General features: G+C 30.7%; 1 protein-coding gene across 1 annotated transcript in view; it reads left to right on the top strand.

Moving 5' to 3' along the window:
* Positions 1–1,276: 1,276 nt before the first annotated feature.
* Positions 1,277–12,227, top strand: part of LOC106458878 (annexin-B12-like) — a 75,810-nt gene continuing 64,859 nt past the window's right edge. Inside the window, 2 exon segments of the mRNA XM_022385235.1 lie at positions 1,277–1,380; positions 9,458–9,530. Of these exon segments, the coding sequence (XP_022240943.1) occupies positions 9,483–9,530 (48 nt within the window). The 5' untranslated portion in view covers positions 1,277–1,380; positions 9,458–9,482.

The following is a 12,227-nucleotide window of genomic DNA, read 5'->3' as shown; positions in this document are numbered from 1 at the left end:
CTGAAGTTATGCATAAAATGCAAAAGGTCACACATCAATTTAGGCAGAATATTTGAAAGATATCACGTTAATTGATCTTAATTGTTAAAATTTTTGGTATCGACTGACCAGACATTTTTGTTTTGCCTTTTCCAGTGTCATGTTCGGGATTTTGGGTCCTGAGGACATATCCCCGAACGTCCCACCCCTTTGGGGTTAGTGTGTAGGAAAGAAATAAGGAAAAGGATATTAGCGAAATAAGATTGAAACATTTGAGGTTTAACAAAAAGTCCCCTTGGCCCATAGTGGTGGTTTCATTCATTTTATCAAATGCCCATCTGCCTATACCCAACCTTGATATTTTAAGTATTCAACAAGCCTACCAGGTCAAATCTTAAATCAATGTCCTCCAGTTTCACCACTCTTACAACTAACATATAGAAAAAAAAAAGATGCTGCACCAATATCTTCTATGAAAGCCTCCAGTAACACTGTAGTAAGTTTGAAAACGTATAACACTAAAAACTGGGTGTTGATATCCGTAGTGGCACAGCACAGATAGTCCATTGTGTAGCTTTGTGCTTAACTACAAATAAATAAATAAACTAATCTAATTCTTTTATAATCCTGAACACTTCAGTGAAATCCCCTCTAACCAATTTTTTTTTTCTCAAGATAAAATAATTTTAAAAACTTTAACCTATCATCAAATGAAATATTCCCATCTAAGGAATCATCCCAGTAGCCCTTCTTTGTACTCTAATGGCCATGGCTTATAATTTTGCACCTATATTTTCCAAACTTTGGTCAGTGTTAGTTCATGTACTGCAAATGGAATCCGTAAGTATGTAATTGCATAAGTTTACGCTAGAATCCGGGTTTCGATACCCGTGGTGGACAGAGCACAGATAGCCTTGTGCTTAATTACAAACAAACAAACAAATGCATAAGTTTTGTCAATGTAATACCGAGGCTATTCACTGACAGCTTTTCTGCGTTAAGTTTTATATATACACGTTGACGATAAAGAAATAAATAAAGTAAAGCTGAAGTAAAATAAAATATATAACTAAAACAATAAATAGCATACCATTTGCCCTTCACGATATAACCTCGCCCTCACATTTTGAGCTTTCGCTTCCTATGAATACAAAGAAGTACGTGTGTTTTTAAGGAATTCATTATTAAATAAGCTGAACCTTATGCGTAGTCAGAATTAATAAACATCATGAACAGTGAAATATTTGTTTAGACATTTCTACTTTTTGGAGGCTTTGTGAAGTTTTGTTTTGTATAAGCATTTCAGCTTTGTTTTTATTTTTCAAGTTATGACACTAGGCGGCTGAACTTAAAGTGATATGCTGGAATTGCATTTGCTTCATTTCTAAGTTTAGCAATTGGGTAAGTTGTGTTAACTTTCATTTACATTGAATATATATATATACCTTTTTAATTTTATAAATAAACGAAAATTTATTGTTGACTTAGTTTAGTTAAAATAAGATTTTCGTTTATACAGAATTCCACGAATGTTTGTTATTTAAGTCTGAGTATTGTATTTTGTAGCCTATTCAGGCCTACTGTGGTAAAACTTAAAACATGGAGAGGGGGGGGGGGGAGACGTACGACGGTTTTAGGACAGTTGTTAATGGTTAATGTACTTATTTTTTTACGTGTTGCTGTCGGCTGGTTAACTTTATTGATCAAGTGCAGTTTGTAAATTTAATAATAAAAAATATTCCAATTTCCAGATATTAGCTTGAATCTTAACGGTTACTTTTTTAGATTTAATTATTGTTCATTTTTTCTGTTGGTAAAGCTAGTAGTAATAGTCGTAGAGTAAATCACAAAACTGTTTTGTAGTTATATTTTTATAAAAACTTGAGTGAAAGCTAAGAAGAATATGTAATAATATGTCAACCATACAACATCAGTACATGATACATCTGTCATATCCAATGTTGATAATACTGTTCATAAACTAGGCTTTTACCAAATACTAGGGCTCATCAGGTCGTTTAGGCTATTTATCTAGCATAATTCCATATCTTGTAATACAACACTGTGAATAGGAATTCTTATTTTACCAAAACTGTTGTTATCCAAGTGTGTTAGTAGAATGTATAATATTAACATAATATTCAACTTATTTTAAGGATATCGTAGGGTTTGATGTTCACCTTTGCTGTCCCATCCACTAAATTAAAAGCAAAAAACTAAAAGCCAGCTCTTATCAATCAAATATCTTAAAAGCCTTCCTCTAATTTACTTCATATTTTGGTCAATTTAAATAATTTATAATCCAACTTAAGTCAAAACTTAAAAATTTTGCATTCATTGTAGTAGTACTACTAATAATGGTAACAGAAGTATCAAATGTTAGTCAGATAAGTAGTTTCAACCTAATCTCTTACAACAAATAATTGTTACACAGCATTTTCAGTACTCTATAGAACTTTATAGTTATGGGTGCATTAGTATAATATCACTTATTGTTCATTCTTAAAATCTTTTAAGTGAGGCTTTAGCACAGTGAGTGGATGGTAATTGGTGTTTAATCTATGTCTGTGTTGAAACATGCTTAAAATTGTTCTTAAAACATTAGTGTGGCCCTTTATATTGCTAATAATGTAATATGAATTGCTTTTATTTATTTAATAAAACTCATTTTTATTAATTTGGATGTTAATAATTTATAATGTATATAATGCTCATATTAAATCAATTTTAAGTTTGCACTTCAGTAAGGGAGCTGTATTAAATTTACCAAATACATAACATAACCATCTACGCTAAGTAAAATTTAACATTGTTCTGTATGATTGTATCCTTGACACTAAATTAGATTAGTAAAGTCATTTGATAACTTAGCAGGAGTTACACTGGAATGGTGAATTTCTTCTTTGAAAATATGTTTACAAATGCAAGTCACAACTATACACTGCAGTGGTTATAGCATACACATTTCTGAGCTTCATTCATGTAGAGGTGAGCTTTGATGAATATATTTTGAGCATGTGCAACTTAATTTCTCTTCTTTAAGTTGTAAAACACTTTTGTTTCGAAACTTGTAGAGCCAGACTGTTAATGGAATTTGCTGATCGATTCATTGATTAAATGGTTACTTTCAACTAATGGATTATTCTAAAGAGATAACTAAAACAAAAAAAAAATTGTGGTTCTAAAAATTTATTTTGATACCCTGCAGTGGACATAGCATAGATAGTCAGCCCATTGTATAGCATTATGCATGACAAAAAACAAACATAATGGGAATATTTTGGTTATTTGGATAGTTGGAATAGTTGACAATAGTAATAACCACAAGCCCAAAGTTTGATTAGCTGATTATTTGCAAGAAATTGGAGGCCTTTATCCTAATGATCCATTAGATAATAATGTAATCTTGTATCACCTAGTACTTTTTTCTTCAGAGAAAAATAAGTTAAGAGATCTTAACCTATTTCTTTAAAATGATCATTCCATTCCTGTAATTATGTTAGTACTCCTCTGAATCCTTTTGATTTGCAAACAGTGTTTCTATGAATACATTCTAAAATTATATATTTCATGGTCTTACTAATTTAAAGATGTAAGGTTATTCTTAAAACACAAGTAGCAAAAAAAGGAGAACTACCGATACAGCAGGTAACGTTTATTTTTAAATATGACACAGACTTATTACTTTTAAGTCTTTTGTAATAATTAAAACATTTATAATTAAGTTAAAATCACTGAAGAATAAACATATGTCTGTAAAAACTTAGATTGAACTGAAACTAGAATTTCTTATTGTTAGTAAAAAAATGAATAAATCCTGAAGTGTAAATTGTCAGTTATATGTACACAATAAGCAAAGAAATGTAACTAGGGACTTTTAGAGTGTTCATTGAAATTTAAGTAACAAATAAAAAAAATGCTAATTTATTTTCATAATGTTTTATTTAACACAATATAAAAAACATGAGCGAAAGACAGCATGATCGAAAGCCATGATACTCAACTTCTTATGCAAATCCAGTGTGTGTAATATGTGCAGGATATGCTATATTCACCTGTTTGTGTGAACCTTTTATTTCTTTAGGCTGTGCTTACGGAAATCTATTAATCTATATACTACTAAACATCTGAGATTGTTTGTGTGTGTGTGTGCTTGGCTGTAATTAAATACAGCAAAAATGGTGCACAATACCACCATATTTGTAATGAAATGAGAATAGAAACAGAATAAAACAAGTTTAATTAAAATCGGGCCATGGGGTACCGAATTAGCCCTGTTTTTTGGGCACTTTAAATGAAAATTTCTAGATGAATTTAGGTACACTAGATGGCGCCACATATCAGTTTATCTATCTATCTGTTTTCCACCTGATGAATCACTTTAAAATATCTTCTATACAACAATATATGCACAACAGAAATTAAATGATGAGATGAAAATGTGTTATAACGGCGCATAGAAAGAACAACAATAAAATGGACCTACAATATTATTGACAATTTGCAAATAGTAACTATGGAGACGAGGTAATAAAATAAAAATCAAGTCGAGAACAACAACAAAATTTTATAAATGAAAACCTCTCGCCAAGCATTGGCTATTATTTCCCTGCCAATGTTTACATCTTCATTAAAAGGTGTAAGATGACAAAAACAAGATCTTGAATAATCTATCTATATACTGCTAAAACTCTGAGATTGTTTGTTTGTTTATTTATTTTCTCAGTCAAAAAAATCACACTACCGGTCAAGCTCTTTACGAAACTTCTTACTTCACTTTTTTGAAGAATGGAATAGTCTTTCCTTTTATTCCCGATCAACAATCAAATATCTTTTCTTGAATTATGAATAACACAAATGTATTGAAATATTTAATTAAATTATCTCAAAATAAACCTTCATTAGCTTGTATTCTTCATAACCTCTGAATAGTGATTGATCCAATGGGTCATGGTGGTCTAGTATCATTTAACAATTTCACTACATCCCTTTCAGGCACACAAAATACACTAAAATGTGCTTTGATGTAGAAAATGCATCAATGTAAATCCAAAAGTTTTTAAGAAAACTGACTGAATTAAGAAACATTATTTTCTACTTCGGTAGAATAACATTTGCAGATAAATGAACAAACTTAACTTTTTTTTTTCTCAGGTTTCAGCTGTAATTGCTTTACAATAAGTTGCCACAGTAGTATTTTGAATGTAACTTAAAACCATGAGATCCACCTGAGTTTTCTGTTTAAACATCATTACAACTTGTATAAATGTCCATTAAACTAGAGGATTAAAGTTAGTACAGAAAACATTTTAACTTTTTGTTTGATTATAGTCAACAGTAATAGATGATATACAAGCATTTATAACGTTTTCTTCAAATATGGAGTGAAATGAAAAATACATAAAAATCTACAAATTAGTAGAAGTTATTTAAACTGAATCAAATAAGTAGTAGCTGAAAAACTTGGGCAATGTGACCTTGTTACAAGAAAGTCAAGTTATAAATGGATTAAGTTGGGTAGAGAACTGTTTTTCATAAATATTATTCCTACTTGCTATAGCAGCTGAGGATTTTGAGAAAAGTTCAGGTCTAAATCTGTTGGCACTATGTGCATATCTAAAAAGCTTTTTTAATATTTCATTTTTTGATGAGAGCAGCTGCATCATGCAGTACAATCATCTCATTTTCACAGATATTTGATTTGAAAGTTTTTTTTGTCAAGATGTATTTTATGTATGTATATTCATATATACTTGGTAGATATTTTTATACTCATGAAAGAGAAAAAAAAACTAAACTGATCAATTTGAAAATAGTAAGAGACTTTCCTGACAGTTGTTTTTTGTAAAAGAAAGTATTTTTTAAAAGCTTGGAAAAGTTTTTGAGATTAAAACTTCTAGTCTTGTTGAGATCTAACCTAGGTCCTTTGACAGTTGTGAGAGGTTTTAATGTGAGAATTGGGATTATAAATGGAGAAGAGTAAGTGGATCTAAAGATGAAGAGATGAATAAAAAAAGGAAATGGCAAATATAAATTTGTGAAGAAAATGGAGAAATATTTATCTGTGGAAGAATACAAGCAGATGAAGATGGGAATCTTGCATATATAGAAGTTAAAGGAATGTCAATAATGGATTTTGTAATTTTGAAGAAAAAAAAACAGAAGATTGTAGGAGAAGAGATGAAGATAGTGTAGAAGAAAGAACCAAATATCACCTTTTATTAGGAAAACAACAAACAAAAGGAAAAAGCAAGAAACATAGGAAACAGAAGGAAAAAGGTGGAAGTGTACTACAGAGAAAAGGGAAAACTTTACAAAAAAAATTTTTGAGAAAACAACATGAAATGGCAATGGATATAAATGGAACTTTCTGGTCAACAATAAAACTTCAAATTCTAAGATAAAAAATGTATTTTTAATGTTTTTTCAAAACAGTCTCAACAAAATTTTGGAAATTTAATAACCTGAATAATTATGGAAATACTAAAACTAAAATTATTTTAATGTTTTAAAGCTTAAACTTTATACTATTTAGTAAGTTTATCTGAAGTTTCATGCTGTTGGTTTAGAACTGTCACTATGAGAAAAAATGTCATCCTGTCAGTGCAGATTAAGTTCTTGATTGAAAATTGTCATCTCAAATTGTTTTGGAAAATATATTTGACTTTGAATTTACTGTTTAACTAAATCATGATCAGAATACCATTTGACACTTTTAATGCTGAAATCAAAGTACTCGTAACCTTACCCTTAATGCACTAATAAAAAGTAGGTTACAAAAAAAAAGAGAATAGTTGCATGCTTTCTTCCTAGACGTAGTCATTATTTTACACAGCAAACAGAAAAAACGTTATTTATAAAACATGCAGAAGCCTGGTATTAGAGAGAATACTAATGGTGATACATCTGTAGGGAACTAAAAATACAGAAAAAAATAGGAGGTTGACAAATTGAAAAATTGTGGACATCAGTCGGAGTTGGATAAGGTTGTCTGTTGAGTCCAGTTTATTTTATGAATTATAAAAGTGATTTTGAAGAAGAGTGGATGGTAAATATAATTGCAGCTGATTTATTGATAATGGCAGATGAAATAGAATAAAGTAGATGATAAAGCAATGTTGGAGGAAGAATACATAGATAGAACCAGATTAATATCGAAGTAGGATAAGTCAAAAATCATGATTTTCCAAAATGAAGGAAGAAATGAACAGTGAAAATAGTAGAACCAAGAAATGGAGACTGTAAGCAATTATAACTACTTGAGATATTGCTCATTATTAAAAGTATATCAAATGAGCAGATAAAGTAGCAGTGTACAAAAGTCTAGAGGGCACTTAATGCAGCATAGAGCATAAAAAGTAGAATGAAAAATTTAAAGATAATTAATTATTCAGATGTAATTTTGAATCAATGCATGGGGCAGAAATGTATGAAAAAAAGGAAGAGAATGTTGAGAAGTTGCAGAGATGATATATGATGTGGATACTGAAAACTGAAGGAATGTATTGCAATATATATATGGCATGTGAATTGAACACATACATAAGCCAGATTAAAGAAAATTTGAGTGTACATTTTGGAAATAATTAAAATGAAGGAACAAAGAATTATGTGATGGGAAAATAAGAGGAATGGAAAGAACAGGAAGATAAAATAAGGATAAAAACAGTATTGTTAGGATTTGAAATCACATTAAAAAAGATGATTTGAGAGAAAGCAGAAATAAAAGAGATAAACAAATTAAGAACAAAAAAGCAATGCAAAATAGGTATAACAGAACATCCAGGAAAATTTGAGAGGAATTGAACAATTAACCTTTTGTACATATAAAAAATAAAAATAAAACAAGATGTCCAGGTGTAACAACTGAGAAAAAGAGAGAAATGAAAAGTTATTAAGGTATGGACAAGATTAAGACATTTTAATATTCACAGAGGACAGAAGAAAAAGAGGAATCCAAAAGAATGGAAATTTAGACAACAGATACAGGAAGAAGAGACTGTTGAACAGATATGGTGGCGTAAAGAGATACAAATGATAAAATTTAACAAGAATTTCAAATGGTTTAAAGAGAAATGGAGAGACAAGAATGAATATGAAAGCTGTTTTGAGGAGAGATAAGCTTAAGAATTGTATAAATATATCAAAGTTAAAAAAAAAGAAAAGTAGGAAAAGAAACAATTAGATAGTAATTATTTTAAGGTTGATTTCTGTATGGAAATTTTATATATTGTTTTTATGAATTGAATTTGATTTATATTGATATTATAATTGTATGGAAGGTATTTATGAAGGAATTATGTACTCCTTCCTTAAGGGAAAATTTATTAAAGAATATATCTTTATTATTATGAAATTGTTTTAAAACTTAAGAAGTGAGTATGTGGTAGAAAAGGTGGTGATGATTAATAGGAATTTTAATGATTTTGAAAATTGATTAGTGGAGTATATCATGGGGATTGTTTAAAAACCATTTGGTTTTCATATCAACTATGTGTATAGCTTTTTTGTTTTTGGACAATAATTTTTCTAAGTATACTGATGATACTAACATACACAGAAAGGTTAATAATGTTGAGAAAAATTTCCAGAGATTTGGTGACAGAACCAGTTTGTGGAAAAAAAAAATTCAGTAAAGAAAAGTTTAAAGTTATGTACATGGTATCAAAAAAACCAACTTAAGTAAGAGGAGAATAGATATTGTGGAGGGAAAGAAGAAATTAAATATGATTGTTCTTGTTTTTAATTATTAGTGAAAGGTGATCTCAATAGTGTATATGACCTTTTTCCACCTTTTGTTTTCTTAAGTTGTAAAAAAGATCTTATTTCAATTTTGTCTGAGATTATTGTGACTATGTGTAAGAATCTGGAGAGACTTTATGTAGATAACCTAGTTTTAGAAATTTGAGATGTAAGAAGTTGTGTCTCGTGAGTGTAAAAGAAAGTTTTTTTTTTTTATTGTTCTAGAAATTGTTCAAATGGACTGCCTATTTGCTGTTTTTATATGAGTGGTAAAATGAAAGGTTGCAAGTTTATGCTTATTAGCAAAATTATTTCTCTCTAAATAATTTCAAAATGTGTAATGGTTTGTTGGATGTAGTTTATGCTGTTAGTTTAACTTGTGTAAAATTTTTGTTACATGGTATATGATATGTGATGTGATATTTATCATGATTTTGATGCTGTGGTAGGTATCAATTATCTTTTATGTCATTATTTATAGTTCCTTTTTGTTCTGTTTTACTTCTAATTCATGTCCCCATTGAAATTGTATCTATCAAAGAATTTCACAGTTGTGTCTTTGCCCAGGCCTCTCTAAATGTGATTGCTGTCTGTGTTTATAGTTAGCACTGATTAATAGTTGTATTAATAACTTGATACATTAAAGATATCTGGAAAGATTTTATTTAAATTTTTGTAATTTTATTCAAATAGATATTTTTATATGTAATCCTAATTTCCTTTTTTTTTGATACAGAAGAATGTGCATGTAATAAAACAAAATGAGTTATCCATATGGAGCTGGTTACCCATCTCAACAAGGGTCACAGGTTTGTGTAATTATTTAAATTTGAGTAGAGTTAACTCATTTCAGCAATACACCAATATACTGTTCAATAGGTTACAAATTCCTAATTAAGCTTAAACTGCTCAGTAGTTAACAAATTCTTAGTTAGGCTTAACTTGAATTATATATGCATTGCACTTAATAATTAGGTGAAATAATGTAGTAGCTCAATCCATAAATGCATCTTTTACAGTAGTCGCGCTAGATTTTTTTGTCCATATGTTCCAAAATGTACATACCAAAAGAATTTGTCCCTTTTTTAAATATTTAACTACCATTTATTTATATCTGATAGCTGTCAAAATGAGGTTACTCTGGACTGTATATTGGCCAGGACTTGTTTTTTCACATGGCCCATAATAAATTATGCTGATGATTCATTTATTTGCAAATTTTGACAACAAAAAGTTGATACATGTGTGTGATTTTTGCTAATTTCATTGAAATTAAACCCAAAAGGTATTGAATGTATTGTTCACTGATTTTAAGAAATGCGGACCTTGTGTTTTGAATTGTTTGTGAGCTTGTGTGAGAAACCTGAATACTAATCATGAATATTCATCAGTGTTAATCTAGATCAGGATTATATCTTGTTCAAAACTGATAACTTGTGTATCTCACCTGAAAAACAAAATGCTTATTTAAAATTGTTTTGTATCAAGTTAGATATGTAACTTGTAGAACTTTTGTTCCAAAACATATTACCTCCACTGACACTAATAGTTATTTCTCAATCTTCATCTTTGCCATCTAACATTGTATTCACTTGCTCCTGTCTTTATATACCCCACTCGACTGCCAACGGCAATATCTGATTTGCAAAACTTTATGCCGGCCCTCACACGCCCTCTATGCAGGTATTGTATATAACCACTGTATGCAGACAATAAAATCACTTTTTCTCAACAAATCAAGAGCATTCAGATTAATGTTTTGTGATTTACATTTTCTTAGTTTTGCTTTCTAATAATTGGGAATTCTTTGTTTTGTTATCAGAGATATATTTTGTTGAATTTATTTTTTGTGTTTCTTACAGATATATCACAAAAAAAAAGGATATGAAATCCTGTGTAATGGTTTCAAGCATGGAGGCTTCTCAGCCTTTGTCTATTCCTCTTTTGTTATGTAGTGGTGGTCAGCACTTACAGTTATTGTTCTTTTCTCTTCTAGGGTCCCTATTGATTTCATTTGGATCCCATTCAGTGGCGAGTGTTGCCCAGTTGGGTATGCTTGTATTTAAATTCTGCACTAGCAACCTTTATATCAGTTCTTGGTTGCAATGGGCTCTGTTGAGATGTTCCATAAGACCATCTGGATGCAATTCTGGATGGTGATATCATAATACAATATTTCTAATAGACTGCTACTCGTGGACTATCATGAGTAAAGCTAAAGGGGATTTTGCCAGGCCCTGCTGATCTTAGAGCTGAATCAGTCGAGATCAGTTTGCTTTTAAAAATTAGGGAACGTGGTTCACCTGTTGCACTGTCTCCGGAGACCTGTTCATCAGAGCTCCTCAATGCTTATGTTCTCTCCTTACTTCTACTAGTGGAGCTCAGGAGTCCTTACCACACCCAGTTCCCAGTTTCTGGGGTGGTGGACAGAGGATATATCTTAGGAGTGTTGAGTTTTCTCCACTCTCGGAGAAGAAGGCAAAGTTGGGAACCCTCCTACCTGGGTCTCTGGAAGTTTATTACCCAGATGTCGGTAGGAGCAGGACCTATGCGGGAGCCTACTCATAAAACCAGTCCAGATTTGACAATTAGCTATCCAGTGGGGGGTGGGGGTGCATGGACCCTCTAATGAACAACGTCAGGTCTTATGTTGTTCATGCAGGGGTCCACTATCTCCTCGTAAATCAGAATGCACCATGGTCCCATCTTTGGTCCTTAATTCTATGGGTAAGCAGAATTCTCCTTGCCTACATATTTATATCGATCTCTACTTGTGTTTATAAATTTTAATTTTTTTATTATACTTGTTTCCTTTTTATGAGCTATATATCTGTGCACCAGCAATACCAAGCATGGGGCATGTGTATACCCAATTTAATTTTATTACTCATCAGGATCGCTACCAACCTTTCCTGATATCTAATTATATGCTCAAAGTAGTGCATTGTCTGCTTTATATACTGCCTTCCCACAACTGGCTGCAGACAGTGAAAGGCAGTATTCTGCTATTTGGATTTTGTCTGATAGATGGATTATCCCCAATGATTTTGAGTGCTATTACCACAGACAATCTCCATTTTGATTTTTGGTTAACGACCGGAAAGTACGAAGGTTTTTTTGTTTTTTTAATAAGGTTTTGAATTGATATATATAGACACATAAACACACACTAGTGTCCTTTTTGGTATAAGAAAGGGATCATTACTACCCCAAACAGAAGAGTTTTGTGAAAGAATTAAATGGATAAGGTTCTTAATTTTTTTGTATGCTTGCCTGAAAAAGTCATTTACTTACTTAGATGAAAATTTGTTGAAATAGTGAAATTTTGATTAACTCCACAAATGTATATAGTGATTTAAGCAGCTTTATAAGTACAATAATCTTTAGTTTGCTCAGCCAATACTGTGAAACAGTCCTTGTTAATATTCAGACATTTTAAAAGTAGTTTTAAACATGCAATTTTTATGGCTGCCATTTTGTTTCATCATGATCCCTACAATTTAGTA

This window comes from Limulus polyphemus, unplaced genomic scaffold (assembly GCF_000517525.1).
Source record: "Limulus polyphemus unplaced genomic scaffold, Limulus_polyphemus-2.1.2 Scaffold526, whole genome shotgun sequence".
Lineage (NCBI taxonomy): Eukaryota > Metazoa > Arthropoda > Merostomata > Xiphosura > Limulidae > Limulus > Limulus polyphemus.
This window is presented reverse-complemented; position numbering and strand designations above follow the sequence as displayed.